Source organism: Trachurus trachurus, assembly GCF_905171665.1.
Source record: "Trachurus trachurus genome assembly, chromosome: 5".
Taxonomy (NCBI): domain Eukaryota; kingdom Metazoa; phylum Chordata; class Actinopteri; order Carangiformes; family Carangidae; genus Trachurus; species Trachurus trachurus.
This window is the reverse complement of record NC_139896.1, coordinates 17,003,716-17,019,783: the sequence shown is the minus strand read 5'-3', so window position 1 is coordinate 17,019,783 and position 16,068 is coordinate 17,003,716. Positions and strand designations below refer to the sequence as shown.

The window sequence follows — 16,068 nt, the reverse complement described above, 5'->3', positions numbered from 1 at the left end:
AGCAGATCAGATTTATGTCTCAGACAGTTTAATCACTCCCATTATGACCTTCGCTGTCCTCTGCAGTAGAACAGGTGTAGACTTACTAATGCTGTGTGCTGCAGCAATCTGAAAGATTCCTCTCCACTTGGTCTGTTGGCGCTCCCACTTAGAGGCCTTTAAGCACTGATATATGTGGTTTAGATGTGGTTTTTAGTCTAATCTGCAAATATGGACCATATATGGATTTTTGGAAATCCACATGTACAATAACTGATTCACCAGTTATTTAAATGACACATATCATGCCCCCTTTCCACAAATTAAAATAGTTCCCAGGTGTCTTGAAGAAATATCTGTGACATGCTTTGGTCAAAATTCCCCAAGGATCAAACATCACAGCTCTTTTCACAGCCCTGTTCAGAACGGCTGGTTTCGGTGCCCGTCCCTTTAAATGCAAATTAACCACTGCCCCGCCCCGCCCCTTCTACCCGTCCCAGGTAGGGATGGTATTATGCAAATTTGAATCCTAGTAGTTACATCACTGGAAGACAACTGAGGCAACAGCTCGTAAAACCAACCTAGGGAGCCTGCACAGTACAGATTTTTTTTGTCAATTCTCACATTTTGGAGGCTGGAAGGCAAGAAAAACACCCAAATATATGTTAAAGAGCCTTCAAAAAGTGATATATCCATAATATGTCCCCTTTAATACGAGTTCACTATCTTGTCTTTTCCCAGGTGTCTCTGTCAGTTCCGGGTCTGCCAGTGTTGGAGAAAGATGAATCCTACACCTGCTTCTTCCAGGACAGCCACAGTCCCGCCACAGTCACCAAAACAGGGGTCAAATGCCACTCGCCTGACACCAACAAAGTACCCAGGGTGCACAACGGACAGGGTGAGTGTGGCTTCACCTCCAGACTTTCTAAAACCGTCCTGGCAGCATCCTGTAATGAGATTAATCTTTGTGCATGTATGTGTCTGTATATATCACATTTATACAGTTCAATCCCTCGATTTTTAGGCTCAACCCAATCCATTTTTTCTAAGCCAGTTTATACAGCAGGGAGTCATCTGTATTTTAGAGCATAAATCCATTAGCTACACTGTTTATCCTCGGTGGGTCGTGGGGAGGCTGGAGCGAAATCCCAGCTGATATTGGGGAGGAAGCATGGCACACCCTTGACAGGTCAAAGATAAACCTTAAAACTAACGGCTCCCCTTAAATCTGCTCCATCTAATGATTCAATGCTTTGATATGTGCTTTGTTTTTTTTTCTTTGGAGAGGGGCGGGGATGTTGGTCGGTCGACTGTTTCACCAGCAGCTTTTTTGTTTGTATGTCAGGGAATATGATAAAAAAAGATTAAAGGGGCTTGTAAATAAAAATTGAAGCTCGTACAGATGCCACACTCACCAAAATATTCAAATGGTTTGTGTGTCTCTCTGTACCTCTCACAAATATACACACACACACCCATGCACACACATTCACATACACACATACTGGTTCCCATGCTTGCATTCCTGAAACTTGCAGCTTGTTGTAGTTCTCAGGGTGCAGGGCTCAGGCTGAATCAGCCCGGGGGTTTACTGAGATTTGGACACACAGGCTGTAATTAAGGATTTAGATGTAGCTTAACTTTACTTAAAGAGGGTTAGTGCCAGCACTCACTTAATAAAAAATGGAGCTGAGGGCCTTTGAGGGCAACTGTTGCTTTAAATTGAAGATGAGATTCTCACCTGTCTGCTTTTGAAATCGACTCTAAAGTGGATACAGTGGCACATCATATGCTTTAAATTATAGGATGAATGCAAGTCCAAAAAAAAAAAAAACATAATGTGGCTGCAGTTCTGGGTTCAAGCTCTTTTGCTCTTAACAATAGGAAGCAGCTCAATCAACCAAGATTAAAGCTGCTAGCAGCAACCAGAAGGTTTAAGGCTCAACAAAGCTGAACAATGTCACGTCAGCTAGTTTTAATGTGGTTTATAGAAAGAGTGAGGTCACACACACTTGTGTAATCACACAGCCTGCAGCATTTCAGTAAGTACAGGCTCAAGGTCCCAGCCAGTTCATCAGTACAGGCTCAAGGTCCCAGCCAGTTCATCAGATTTGAACAAATTTGGTGTAAATTATGTTAATTCAATTAATACCATCACATCACGTTCACTAAAATTTAATGAGATTCAGTCCACCAGGTTTTGAGGAACATGGTTTTTTTTTTTTTGTATTAGTGGCACCCCCTATGGGTCAGGCTCAGACGGCGTTATTGGGACTATTTCCACACACGTGAAAATGGTGTTTCATGATGATTTACAGAAAACCAATTGGCAGCAACTGGACCCCTCATTGTAGGAGATTAAATCGAGCCTAGGAGATGTCAAATATTAAAATTTGTGCAATTTCCCAAACGACAGACTTTTATTTTTCATGAGGCCTTTTCAGAGCATATTGAGCTAGACTTGTGTCAAATTTCTGGACTGTTGGACAGTTGGGGGCGCGATGTGTGTCAAGTGTATTACGTTTCATGTTTAACAATCTTTTCATGACATTTTTTTGAGGAGTCCAAAAGAGATGGAAAAAAATAGGTTTTTATTTTGCAAAAAAAAAAAAAAAAAACTAAACTTTAAACAGATTTGGGGCGTGGCCTAGACTCAGAGTTTCAGTCTCAGATGGATATGTGGATTTTTAGTGTCTAGTGAATTAATATCCCTAAGTACAAAAAGACACCAATCACTAATAATAATGAACTTACCAGGTTACTCACAGAGATATGAGAGAGCAGACAGGTTGGAAACAACTCAGCTAAACTAAACATGGTGGAAAAATTAACAAAATTATAGAGATTTTTTTTTTTTTTAACATCCCAGAGGTGTGTTTGTTTCTTTTCCATGTTGAGCCCATGTTTGACAGGGGGGAAGTCTCAGAGCCTTGAGCCCTCCTGTGTTTATGTCTGCCCTCCCCTGTGCTGAGGAGGGAGGGTGCACATGGGTTTTATTACGCCTCTGTGTTTTGGCGGTCAGGACCAAATCTTCTCCCACGTTCCCTCGCTGGTGTTTTGAAGAACATTGTACTCATCCCAGACTTTCTAAGTCAGGAATAATAAGCCAGCCCAAATATTTTCAGAGCCCTGCCTGCTCAGCTCTGTGCTGATGTTACTGTGTTGTTTTCAGTGCTCACTCATGCTGTCTCCCTCTCTCTTCCTTTCTCCCTCTCTCTCTCCCTCTCTCTCTCTGTCTCTGTGTTTTGTTCTATTCAGACTTTGTCACAGTCACATTGTCTCTTCGTTTTGGCGACGTCACCGTCACAGCAAGGGATTTCATCTTCTATGACTGCATGGCTGTTAAGGAACTGTCTGGCAGCATGCCGTGAGTTACCCACTGATGATTTATACGTCCTCTCCTTGTCTCCTCCCGACCTTCTCTTCTCATTTCTGACTGCAGATCTTGTAATACAGTCTTATTCTCCATCTTGTCCTTTTCTGTTTTATTCTGTTTTATCCCTCTCCTTCTAAGTACCCTCTGTTCTTCAATTACTCTCAATTCCTCTCACCAGACCTGTGACCTAAACTAAAGCTACAATTTCTTTCATGTCCATATAGGTGGGAGCACTTTATTAGGAACACCTGCACACATGCTTATTCATGCCATTTTCAAATCAGCCAATCAGGTTTCATGTATCATGACTGGTTGTGCTAGACAGGCTGAGTGGAGTATTTCCTAAACTGTTGATTTTCATTCATAAGAATCTCCAGACTTGACTCGGGAAAAGAAAAGAAAAAACAAACTGTCAGTCTGGTTGGAGCCAATGGCGCTTATGGTCACTCAGATAACCACTCTTGATAACTGTGGTGACCAGAGAAGCTTTATAAGAGCCATAATTGATAAACTGGAATTGATGACGTGTCTTAGTTAAAGTGAGTCAGACCACAGTAGTGGTCATCTACATTGCACAACACATCAAATCTGAAGGTAGAAACACTGCAGGTTCCACATCCTGTCTCCAAGGACACAAACATGAGGCTGCAGTGGACACAAACTCACCAACACTGGACAGTTAGACTGGAAAAAAGTAGCCTGGTCTGATGGATCTACTGAAGTGGGGCCATGACAGCCCACTACTTTAAACAATGCCTGAGCAGGGCAAGAAAGATTCAGATTGATACTTTATTGTCCCAAGGGGGAATTTGTTTTACAGTCGGTACTCACATTAAACATATAACATCAGCAAACATGTAAACATGTAACATAGAAAACCACTGACAAAGCAAACACCACACCAAAACATAATCGAGGATGTCTTTTAGAGAAAATTTCAAGAGCACTGCCAGTTCTCATAAATGACTTATATGTGCTGGCTGCTTAAGAACAAATCTTGTGTGCTAGTTGTTCTCACATGAGGTCCAATTATTATTTGATGAGTGACCTTATAAAATCTATTAGCCAATATTTTCAACTGAGTCAGTGATAAAAATATTATTGATAATAAAGTGATGATAAACAACAAAGCATGCTTGATCTTTGTGTCTGTGGCCTGATAGTTAGCATGGGATCATCTGGCAGTTAGCAGTGCCAGTTTATACAATTTTTTTCTTTCCATTCAGAGAATAGGGATATCTCAGAACTGATCTGATGTTGTATTTGTGGTCACATTTAAATTGTTTAATTGTGTGGTTTTTGTACTCCCACTCAACCAAAGGAACAACTGTTTCCTGCTGCACGTTACACTTTACAGTGAACTGGCTCCTCTCCTCTGGCGGTGGAGGTGAACCGAGGGAATATGTCCAGTAACAGAGAGTAAAAGAGGAATGGAGGGGAAAAGCTAGTTTGCTTTGAGCAATTAAGGAACAATAATTAGAATGAGTCCTAATCCAATTGGATGAAATTATTGTAGTTACCTGCTCAGTATCTTCCTGATCTCCCACACTGTTTCCACACATGTTAAATCACTCAGGCTCATGCTCTCTCGTCCTTTCTCTCTCTCTCTCTGCCAGTCTCTTCCAATCACCCTGATAAGAAACTGAGGCTCTATTCATTTAGACCACTGACCTTTCTTACCACTGGGGGCAGATTGGCAGCAATTGGATTACTTTGTGTGCTACTGGCTAAAGTAGCTGTATCTCTCTGTTTCCATACTTATCCATTCTTTCCTCTTGTCTTGTGTCTCACATGTAGATAAGAAAAACCTGTTCTACTTTTAATGTGTCCTTTCATTGCTCTATATACCTGAGGCCTTGTTTACCTCCATCTTCACTGTATTCTGTCTCTAATCGGTGAACTCTCTCATTTCCTTCCGCAGGTGCCGTGGTTGTGTTTTGAGCCGGTGGGGCTGTAACTGGTGTGTCCAGAAACACTTGTGTACCCACAAGCCCACCTGTGAGGAGGGGGTGATCATCTACAACCAACACGTAAGTTACAGATATGTCATTTAAAGCCCCTGTACAGACTTTTTCATTTAGTGTTGATTTTGGCGGCCCCTGTGGACGAAAGCGGTGGTGTTTTGCCGGAATGAAGACTGCATTTCCCACTGTCGTGAAGACGTTTGTCTGGCCAGCGCGTGTAGATTTGTTTTGGAAACATCTGAAAGAAGACGTTTTTTTTTTAGCAGCTATCTGCAGCGTGCATATGGATGAGGTATTCGTATCGTTTCGTCAGTGGTCCGACCCGACCATGCCTTCCAGAGGTATAGAATTAGACTACTTAGAAATAGTGTATTCTATTCTATTCTATTCTAAATAGTGTATCTTCACACTGATGGGCTCATTTGCTGTTGTAGGTAACAGAGACACATCAGCAGAAACCAGAGACTTTTGCGCATCCAGTTAAAAGCTCCGTACTGGGGCTTTAAGATATAAAGATTTCAGACCTGAAGTCACAAGGCAGGTCCAGAGCAGGATCTAAAACCTATAGGTTTGGATTGTAGGATTGTTGGAGTTTTCTATTGTAAGTCATTGACAATTTCAGAGTTTATGCAGGAGTTGAATGAATCGTACCCCTGAAATTGTTACATACTGTGTAGAGTCCAATCATAGAGCAGATTAGAAAAAAATAAAAAAAAAACTAAAACAAACAAAAAAACTGTTATAGCGAAAATAAATGATTTTATTCAAAACAAAGTATTACAACAGAAAACCTACAGCGAGAAATGGGGGGAAACTAAAACTGGAACCCTGAGAAAACCCAAACTCATACCAGCCACAAAGGGTGAGGTTAGATTTGATCAAACACTGTAGCTCCATGCAGCCAATCTAAGGAGAGTATACACATCTCGTATGCTGCTGAATGAACCACTCTGGCACTGACCAGGCCTCCTCACTCCACCTTTGTGCTCAAGCTGCTGCTCGAGAAACCAGGCGGCCAAGTCACCTGCTGGAGAGAAGGGGAGGGCAGAGGACACACACACACACACACACACACACACACACACACACACACACACACACACACACACACACACACACACACACACACACACACACACACACACACACACACACACACACACACACACACACACACACACACTGCGGCAAGTAACAGAGGCGGAGGAGTTGGATATGGAGGCTCGGTACTTGTGGTGATGGTGGTGTCTTGCCAAGAGCTTCGGCCATTGTTGTGTTTCAAGACACCGTACAATACACTTCTTCTCCTCTTCATTCAGCCGCTTCACAATAGAATCACTCATTAGAGTTATAAAACAAAAACTGTTGTTTTTCTTAAACGTGTTAGTCTGAACACTCTGAAAATGTGAGTGTATGACAGAAGCATTGTTCATCCATATCAGTCTGATCAGTCGATGGTCAGTTTTCCCATTTAGAAAGAAATACGACCACAAATGTTCATTAATTCTCATAAACGCTTTGCAAATACAAGCCTTCATTATTTGTCACAAAAGCCATGTCATAAACAACAATAACATCGGATCCTGTGTTTAACATCACATTTACATTCAGTTATTGGTTATCTCCATTTTGTATTTTTTTTTTTTTTTCTGCCTCACCCTCTCCTCATCTCCCTCCATCCTTCTCCCCCAGTTTGAACTCCCCACCTCAGCTCCTCCCCCGTCTGAACCCATTAAAGTAGTAACGACACCCGGTACCACAGCAGCTGCCCCAACAACCAGCGCCATGACAACCACCACCACCACAACTCCGTCCACAACAACAACAACGGCGGCCGTCGTCACAACAACCGCTGCCCCCGTCACTGTAGCGACCACACAGGAGGCGACCACCCCTCCCTTGCTGCCCACCACTCCGCTCACAACCGCCAGCGGCCCCGAGATGACCGCCCCGCCCACCACCATCCCCCCCGAGCCCACCGCCGCCACGCTGCCGCCCACCACAGCGGCGCCGCCGACCACCGCTGCTCCGCCTCCGGTGGTCACCGACGGGACGGAGGAAGGGACGGAAGCAGGAGAGCTGGTCGCCGTCACCGAGAGCGATGCTGAAGATGCTGCGAGTATTCCCAGTGTTGTCACGGAGACCGCAGAGCCAGTGCCCGTCACCGTGGCCGACGGTCTCAGCGGCGACGTGGACGCTCTGATGCCCCTCATGATCCCGGACTCCGACCCCCTGGAGGTCGTCATGGAGTCGCCCCCCAGCGACGCACAGGAAGCCGAAGGAGCGCCGAGCCTGGCCGAGACTCCCACGCCGCCGGCCGCATCCGGCACCGCGCCGCTGCTCACGCCTCTCCCCGTGGGCGAACCCGCCGACGCCGACGCCGACGCCGACCCGGACCAAGAGTTACTGACCCAGACCCCCGTGCCCGTGCCCACTCAAGACGGCGAGGCAGGAAGCGTGGAGGTGCTCCTCTGGCCGAAGGAAGAAGCAGAAGAAGCGGAAGAAGCAGAAGACGTCCAATCAAAGGACGCCGCCGCCGCCGCTGTCCAATCAGAAAACGACACGGCCACGTTCTCGGCCGCCACCGTGTTGTCGGGCGACGGCGAGGTGGACCACGCCCCCTCCTCGTCCTATGCTCACCTGTTGGACGCCGACTCACAGATGGACTACCAGTACGGTCCAGGTGATGCGTTCCTCCCGGTGAGTGCAGCCGCCTCCTTCCGCCTCCTTTCTCTTCTTCTTCTACTGCTTCACCTCACTCCCAGCTGCTGACGGGACCGTATCCTGTTGCTATGGGAACAAAGCTCGAACCAGCTTCCCTGTCTGCCCTTTCCTCCCTCCTCCTCTCCTGTCTGACCTCACCTGGTTTTTGTTGGGTTTTTTTGTTGTTGTTGTTGTTGTTGTTGCTTTCCTGCTTCACTATGAGCTGCATTGGTTGGTTTTTGTGTGGATGAATTGTATTTAAATGTCATAATAACAGAAAGAAAATAACTAAGTGTTAAATACAATAATGCAATTACCAACAAACAGGACAAAGGTTTGTGAAACCTCTTATTAAACAAACAAGACCTAATATTTACTGTACAGGCATCAGGTTCCACAGGTTGATAATTACAATGAAAACTAGAATTACTCCCTCGTGGCTTTCTACCTCCGTCACTCAGACTAGTTTCAGGTTACATTCCTGTTTTACCAGAAACACATGAAGTATTGTGTGAAATTCAGTTATAAATAATTAGTGAAGAAGACTTAAAAACATGTTTTGTGCAGTCACAATGACCTTTGACCTTCAATCGACAAAATTAAATCGGGTCATCCTCGACTTTAGGCGAACATTTGTGCCATATGTCAGAATACAAGACAACACAGCGAGGTGTATTGTCCTGTGTACCTTGTATTGTCCTGGCCTCTTGAATGTGGTCTCTCAGTCAGGACCACCTTGAGGGAATCTGTTTAGATTTGACACAAACATTCGCTCAAAGATGAACTGATTAGATTTTAGTGGGGAAAAAGGTTCAAGGTGACAGTGACCTCTTCTGTTCCCTGTGAATGCAACATGTCAGAAACCCCCGGCCGGAGGGGAATTTCATTAGATCTGGTACCAACAATCGCTCCGACTCAGGAATGAACTGATTGGAGTTGTTTGGTCAAAGGTCACTGTGATCTCTCAAAAGCATGTTTTTAAAGGGAACACATGAATTCATACAGTGATACAGTTTGATTCAGACGTCGCATCATAATGTTCAGAAAAAACAACACTGTAGCTCAGGAAGGACCGTAGACCATAGAGGAAACAACCCACTGAGATTCTTCATTGTTTATGTCTATAAAATGAATTATGTAATCACAATAAAAAAAAACACATATATAAATACATGGTTCATATAACATGGGTCAAAAGGATATATTGTTGTGCATGTAAATAAACTGAAGTGAGGAAGATACTTAATACTTCATACTAAAGCGTGAGTGTGCATGTGTTAACGCAGGTCTCTATGGGGTAATCAGGCCACATTTTAATTTGAAACCATGTGTGTGTAACAGGGTGATGAGGGCTCCTTTGTCAGCTGGGGTTCCTCAGCTTGTCCATGTGTGGAGAAGGTCCAGGGTTCATCGCTGCTTCCTGTCAGAGTGGAGAGAAAGATCACTTTACTGGCCCGCAACCTGCACCTCTATCAGGTACAAACACAAACACACACACAGTTGTTAGGAGTTAACCTGCTCTCCTGGCCATTGATCTTGATATCAAACACCAAGTCTTTTGTATGTTCAGGACACGGAGCTGGACTACGAGTGTGTGCTGGTCATTGAAGGACAGACGGTGGTGGTGGACGCCTACGTGGAAACTGATGACATGAATCCATTCAACTTTGACATCACCTGTCAACTACACCAGGTCTGATGACGTGCCGTCACTCTTTGTAACTTTGATGCCTTTTCATTGTGTCTGTGTAGTAAGAAACAGCAGTGACAACTCTGTTTCCGGTTCTTTAAATGAAAAAAACATCTGTTGTGTCCAGTACACGTATTCAGCTCCAGCGGACGAATACAACGCCATGGTGTATGTGAAGAAGAGGGACACCTTCCATGTGGACAGCTCTACTGATCTATATGGTGAGGCTTAGGCTTGATAATACTACATAAGATGTTATTGTTCTCTTTTAACGAAAACAGACATCAACAAGGTTTTCTCCAAAGCCATCCTGATAACAGGACATTTAAACATCAAACATCATGATGCTCTCCTCTGTCTCTTGTGCCATCAGTGACTCTGTACAACTGCTCTGTGGGCCGATCCGACTGCAGCCGCTGCCACACAGCTGACCAGAAGTACGGCTGTGTGTGGTGTGGCTCTGCTCAGGCCAGCTGCTTGTATTCAGACTCCTGCAATGAGCCCGTACAGCACACGTGTCCGGCCCCTGTCATCCACTCTGTGAGTACATAACGTAGCCTCTCGCATGATCGTGTCATGATTGATCAAGTTATCACTACAAATGAATGGAAAACCCAAACCCAGTCATTTTGTTGTTTCAACATTTATTTATTTATTTTTTGACTTGCCTTAGATCGAGCCTCTCTCCAGCTTGTTGGAAGGAGGCACCATGGTGACCATCTCCGGCTCCAACCTGGGCCAGAAGGCAGAAGACATCCTGGACTCTGTATCAGTAGCCGGGGTGCCCTGCACCGTCATCCCCAGCCTCTATGAGGTGTCCTCCAGGTACAGAAGAGAAGATACGATCGAATTCAAAGAGGACTGATCAGATTTCTCAACATTCACCCCAATAACTAATTGATTGTTATTTACACTAAATCAAACAATTTACATCGAGAGCAAACACTTAGTGACAGTCTGCCTCGACTGATTGGGTTGAGACAAAAGACCCCTATGCAACTGGTGTAGTACTAATTCGGTTAATATAAGTAATAATGGCAGCTAATAACAATCTAGCAGCAGGTTTTGAGCAGGATCGTGGAGTTGGCAGGTTGTTTCCATCCCAGTTGTGATGTTTCTCTTCCAGGATCGTGTGCAGGACCAAAGCCAGCGGAGGAGAGAAGGTGGACCACGTCTCAGTCAAAGTGAGCGGAGGAGGGTTCGGCCTGTCCAGCCAGACATTCAGCTACCAGGTACATTAGATTAAATTTAATTTCATTACAATGTATTAGATTAGGTTTTGTTGACCTGTTTGTGAAAATTGAGTTGTTGCAGAAGCAAATAGCTATAGCATAAGGCAACAACAGCCACAGTTTGAAACATATAGGTAACGCAAATATTAGAAGTAGAAATTGTCTCATTTGTTTTATAATTATGTGAGAAAATGCCTGTTCTGTCAAATCAACAGACTAAAAATAAGAATAAGATAACTAATGTACAGTAATGTGCTGATTTTCGGGTGTAATGCTTTATCTGAATATTATTACTGCCTCATTTCTTTCTTTTTTGTGTGTGTGTTAAAAACCCAAACACGAAGTAGATGTGAACAGTAGAGCCAGGACAGGATTTAGTTGATTTTGATAAATTCTTACAGTATTGAAACACTACCAAGATGCGACAGTAGAACAGCTCATCCTGAGCTTCAAAACCACTCTTCAGAAACCTGTGGGTGACGTCAACTTATAGTCTATGGTTTTGTAGGTTTTTGTAGCGGCTAATAATGTTTCAATGGAAGATAAAAGAAGAGCCATCATTCATTCCTACTGTTTCACAAATAAACACAAAATCCGGTATCCGCTGCTGTTGTGCTTCTTTCCGGTGCACAAAAGGACAAATGAGGGGGCGTGTTTTTTAAATCATTCAATAATTCCTGACAACAAAAACTGAATGAGCGACTGCAGCAGTCGTCTGAGCTGTGATTCGTATGGAGAACTCAAGGGGATTGGACTGTTGCCAGTGGTGAAGTGGCAGCGCTCTCTAGTGGAGAAACAATGCAATAGCAACAACTATTCAACAAGTGGTAACAAAATAGTTTAAGTGCCTATTTATAACTTTCCATTCCACTATAAATAAATCTACGGTTGGCACAGAGCAGCCTATAAACCCAGCCCGCTGATGTATTGGTCAGGCTCTGCTGAAAGGCAAATGCTCCATTTAAAGTAATATAGATCGTGAGCCCAGTCGGTTAGTAATAAGTTCCTCTGTGTATCCGTGTGGTTAATAAATTTCTAACCGCTGTCTTCCATCCTCTCAATCCTGTCAGGATCCATTTGTAATGGGGGTGTCACCTGAACGGGGCCCCAAAGCTGGAGGAACGTCCCTGACAATCACCGGCAGGAACCTGCTGACCGGCCGCCCGTCTGACCTCACCATCACTGTGGGAGGAGTTCCCTGTAAAATGTGAGACACAAAAACACACACACACACAGGGATGGGCGTGTTTTATTGGTTGTTTGCTCATCAGTCCGTTGTTTAAAGGAGAGCTACTGTTATGCTTTTCTAGCTTTTTAGATTTATAAATATGATTAAAATGTTGGATACTTGCTTTAGAGGAGGTGGAAGTGCCATATCATGAGGTAGGAGTGTGTTGAAGTTTCAGGAGCTCTGAGCCACTGCAAACGCTCCAGTTTGGAGAATTTTTTCTTTTTGTAATGTCACAACTTCGGCGGAAGTCCCTAAATGGCAACTTGCCTGGCTTTGGCCTCAGTGCACAGTGGTAATGTGAGAGGGAGCGTGTCACTATGCAGCAGCCCATCGATATGTTGACCAATCACTGCAGGGGGGCGGGCACTGAATGCAAGCGTTTCAGAGCGAAGCAGGAAAGAGCCAGAATGGAGGAGTACACAGACAGCTTGTGTGCGATATGTATGGAATTTTTTATCGATCAAAACTTTCAATAATTCTCCACTGGGGTCCAATATCACATTAAAAGCTCCTGAAATTAGCATAATAGGTCCCCTTTAATGTGGATGCTGCTGTCAGTACGACCTTTTATCTTCTTGTACCAGAAGGGGAGGAAAAGAAGAAAGCATCAAATCCTGTATCAATGCGTCTCTCCTGTGCCCCCTCCTCCTCAGCGTGTCCGAGCTGCAGATATCCAGCGTTCAGTGTGTGACGGGCGGCAGCAATAAGACAGGAGACCACCAGATCACGCTGCATTACGGCAGCAGCCAGCGTCACCTCCACACCTCTACCTACCGCTACACCCACAATCCAAACATCACCCACGCCACGCCAACTAAGAGCTTCATGGAGTAAGTCTACAAGTTAGAATTGAATCCTCAACTCTTCACCTTAGAAAGTTAGGAGGTAAAAGGAGCTAAAAACTGAAAAACTGCAAATTTTAAAAAGTGTTTTTTTTCTCTGTTCAGTGGCGGTCGAATGATCTATGTGTCGGGCCACAACTTGGACGTGGTGCAGGAGCCTCGTATGGTGGTGACGGTCTCTCCCTTCGAGTCCGTCAGCCAGAGCAAGAGCAAGAGGAGGAAAAAGCGGAGTACGAAGCAGAAGGAGAAGCGACGGAAGACACAGGGACGGCCTGCCAGGATGGTGCCTGACCCCGTCTGTCCCGGAGACCCTCTCTGCTCTGTCAAACAGGTCTGTCTGTGTGTGTCTGTTGGACAGAATAACATTTTCTTTTCTTCACAGCTGCTCACTTCATTAAAACGTCTTTTCTGTGTCACCAGTTCACAGAACGCTGCGAGGTGAACTCCTCCTCCCTGATCTTGTGCCGCTCTCCGACGGTGGACTCCTCCATCTGGGGGTCGAAGGTCACAGTGGAGTTCCTGCTGGACAACCTGCGCTTTGACTTCAGCACGTTGAACGCCCAGCCGTTCACCTACGAGCCCAACCCCGTGCTGCGGCGCCTGAACCAGCTGGAGCCGCTGAACGCCTACCGCTACAACCCCGGCAGCTTCATCCAGCTGGAGGTCAGAGGAGAGGCAGTTCTCTGGACACTTTAAATGAAAACCAGAACCAGATGTTCCCAACTGTCCATTTCTTTATGTCTCAAACTATGCAACCAAAAATAAGATGGGGGAAAAAATTGTTAAACAAACACCAGGACTGGAAGTTTAAGTGGATTTTCCATGTGTTCTCAGGGAGAAAACTTGGACCTGGCCATCACTAAGGACGAGGTTGTGGTGTTGGTTGGCGAGGGTGTGTGTGCTGTGAAGACTCTGACCAAAAACCATCTGTACTGTGAGCCGCCACCTCAGCAGCCCGCACCGGGACCCAACGGCAAGAAACGAGAGGGTTCGGACAATCTCCCAGAGTTCACTGTAAGTTCACAAAAAAAAGTCAGCGTGGGAGGGCGGAGGCTGTTGGAGCACCTGTCAGGGACAGACACTGCTGTTGGAGGCTCGTCACTGTTTAATGTGTATGTGCACCGTGTGGTTTGTGTGTGTGTGTGTTTCAGGTCCAAATGGGCAATCTGAACTTTTCCCTTGGTAAGGTTCTGTACGACAACCTCAGCCTGTCCACCTTCCCCCTGGAGGCTCAGATTGGAGTGGGAGTGGGGGCGTCCATCGTGGCCCTCATCGTCCTCATCATCGTGCTCATCTACAGGTCAGTGGGTCGACTGTCTGAGCGTCTGTGTCACAGTTTGAGCTTTTTGAATTGAAAGCTTTCAGATTATAACAAGTGACACCTGATTTACATTTTATTTTGTGATAGAATTTATATTAAATGGATAATTAGATTTTTTTTTCTTACCATTTGTCAACAAAACCATTGAACCCATGATGATAAAAGCGATGAACAAGTTTATTAAAGCCAGAACCTGGGATTTAAAAGAACCACATTCACTCTCACAGCACAGCCCACCATGGTTTAACCAGTTCTTTGTGAGTTACAACATTTAAATAGTGGCACTTGAAGATTCAAGACTGTTTCAAGAGCTTTCTGTATTAGACAAATTTGAATATTATGATGTTTTTTGAGGCACTTAAATCCAGTTTTAACATGGAAATCATTAAAATAATTAATTTCCCAGACTGAAGTTAAAGAACACTTTCAGAGAGAGCGTCATATCAGTGTTTCATAACATGCTGACATCCAACTCCTGTGAGAATCCACAGTACAAGTTGAATGCCGGAAGGAAAATTGAAAAATTGAACTGGAAAAGCAGTGCGCACTGATGCTCATGTTAACTCTATAAATACTTGCCTAAAACTAAGTATACAGTACAAATGGTTAGTACATGTGACAGCAGTGGAACTAAATCCATATAACAAAAATATAACAGTCTTATGCATGTAATGCACAGAAACAAAGGGATCATTGTTCCACTGAAGAGTGAAACAATGAGCCCCTGTTAAGAACTGTTATCAAATAGATGATCTCTCAACAAGTTTTGGTTTATGACCAAAGAAACATAACGATACTGAAAGTGAAAAAAACATTTTATGCCATTAAGTATTAACTCATTGAGTGCCAGACCTTTTATAAAATGGTCAGTGCCAGGTGCCAGCGTTTTGGGGCATTTTGAGTAATATGTCAAGACCCAGAGAGTATTTTGTACTATGACTCTGAAAACACCAAACAGCTCAAAGGAAAGAGGAGACTCTCTATTTAACTAGGGAAAAACCATTTGTTTGTACCTTGTTCCATTCTTGATTTATCTTAAGTTGAATAGAGCCTGGTTGCACCAAAAAGACCACTTTTTTTCTAGAAAGCTGAGAAAAATGCATTTTTGTGAAAGAGAGTCTCTCAAGAAAAATAGTGATTTATCCGTTTTAATTTTGGCTTCAAAAATATGTAAGACATCTGAAAATTTCATTTCACATGTTTTTTCACCCCCCCCCCCCCCCCCAAAAAAAAAAGACTAAACAAAAAACAAAACAACAACAACTAAAATACAACAAGTACGAGCAGTTGCTGCCTCTCCTATGCCCCCCTCCCCCTCCCCCTCCCCCTCCACTCCCTCTCCTCCCCTCCCCTCCTTCTCCTCCTGCTGCATCCCCTCGTCTCTGAAGGAGGGAGGGAGACGTCGTGGCGTCTTCAGCCTCTCTGCTGGACGCGGCCGCGGCAGCGACGCACCGCGCTGATCTCTCGGTTCGTCGTCACGTCGGTTAGACAGCAACTGGTGAAACTGACTCCGCGATCCGCTTTCACTTCGGCATTTTGCTACTGATCATCTATCAGTTTACTTTTCCTGCCTCCTCTGATCACTTCATGCTGGAGCTATGCTAATAGCACCGTGGCTAAGCTTTCCTCCAGCTCCACGTTACACTTGTTCCAGGCTCTGCCCGTCGTTTTTCTCTAGAAATAGAAACTTTTTCCGACTTTTTTATGTCCGTACGGATCGCACTCGTCTT

General features: G+C 44.5%; 1 protein-coding gene across 1 annotated transcript in view; it reads left to right on the top strand.

Moving 5' to 3' along the window:
• Nucleotides 1-16,068, top strand: part of plxnb1b (plexin b1b) — an 86,979-nt gene that overhangs the window by 58,492 nt on the left and 12,419 nt on the right. The window contains exons 9-24 of the mRNA XM_083972600.1: nt 721-877; nt 3,238-3,346; nt 5,277-5,385; nt 7,012-8,019; nt 9,364-9,498; nt 9,593-9,715; nt 9,840-9,933; nt 10,086-10,252; nt 10,386-10,537; nt 10,839-10,944; nt 12,015-12,151; nt 12,829-13,005; nt 13,123-13,348; nt 13,438-13,680; nt 13,852-14,031; nt 14,169-14,317. Of these exons, the coding sequence (XP_083828726.1) occupies nt 721-877; nt 3,238-3,346; nt 5,277-5,385; nt 7,012-8,019; nt 9,364-9,498; nt 9,593-9,715; nt 9,840-9,933; nt 10,086-10,252; nt 10,386-10,537; nt 10,839-10,944; nt 12,015-12,151; nt 12,829-13,005; nt 13,123-13,348; nt 13,438-13,680; nt 13,852-14,031; nt 14,169-14,317 (3,272 nt within the window). The remainder of the gene's footprint in view (nt 1-720; nt 878-3,237; nt 3,347-5,276; nt 5,386-7,011; nt 8,020-9,363; nt 9,499-9,592; nt 9,716-9,839; nt 9,934-10,085; nt 10,253-10,385; nt 10,538-10,838; nt 10,945-12,014; nt 12,152-12,828; nt 13,006-13,122; nt 13,349-13,437; nt 13,681-13,851; nt 14,032-14,168; nt 14,318-16,068) is intronic.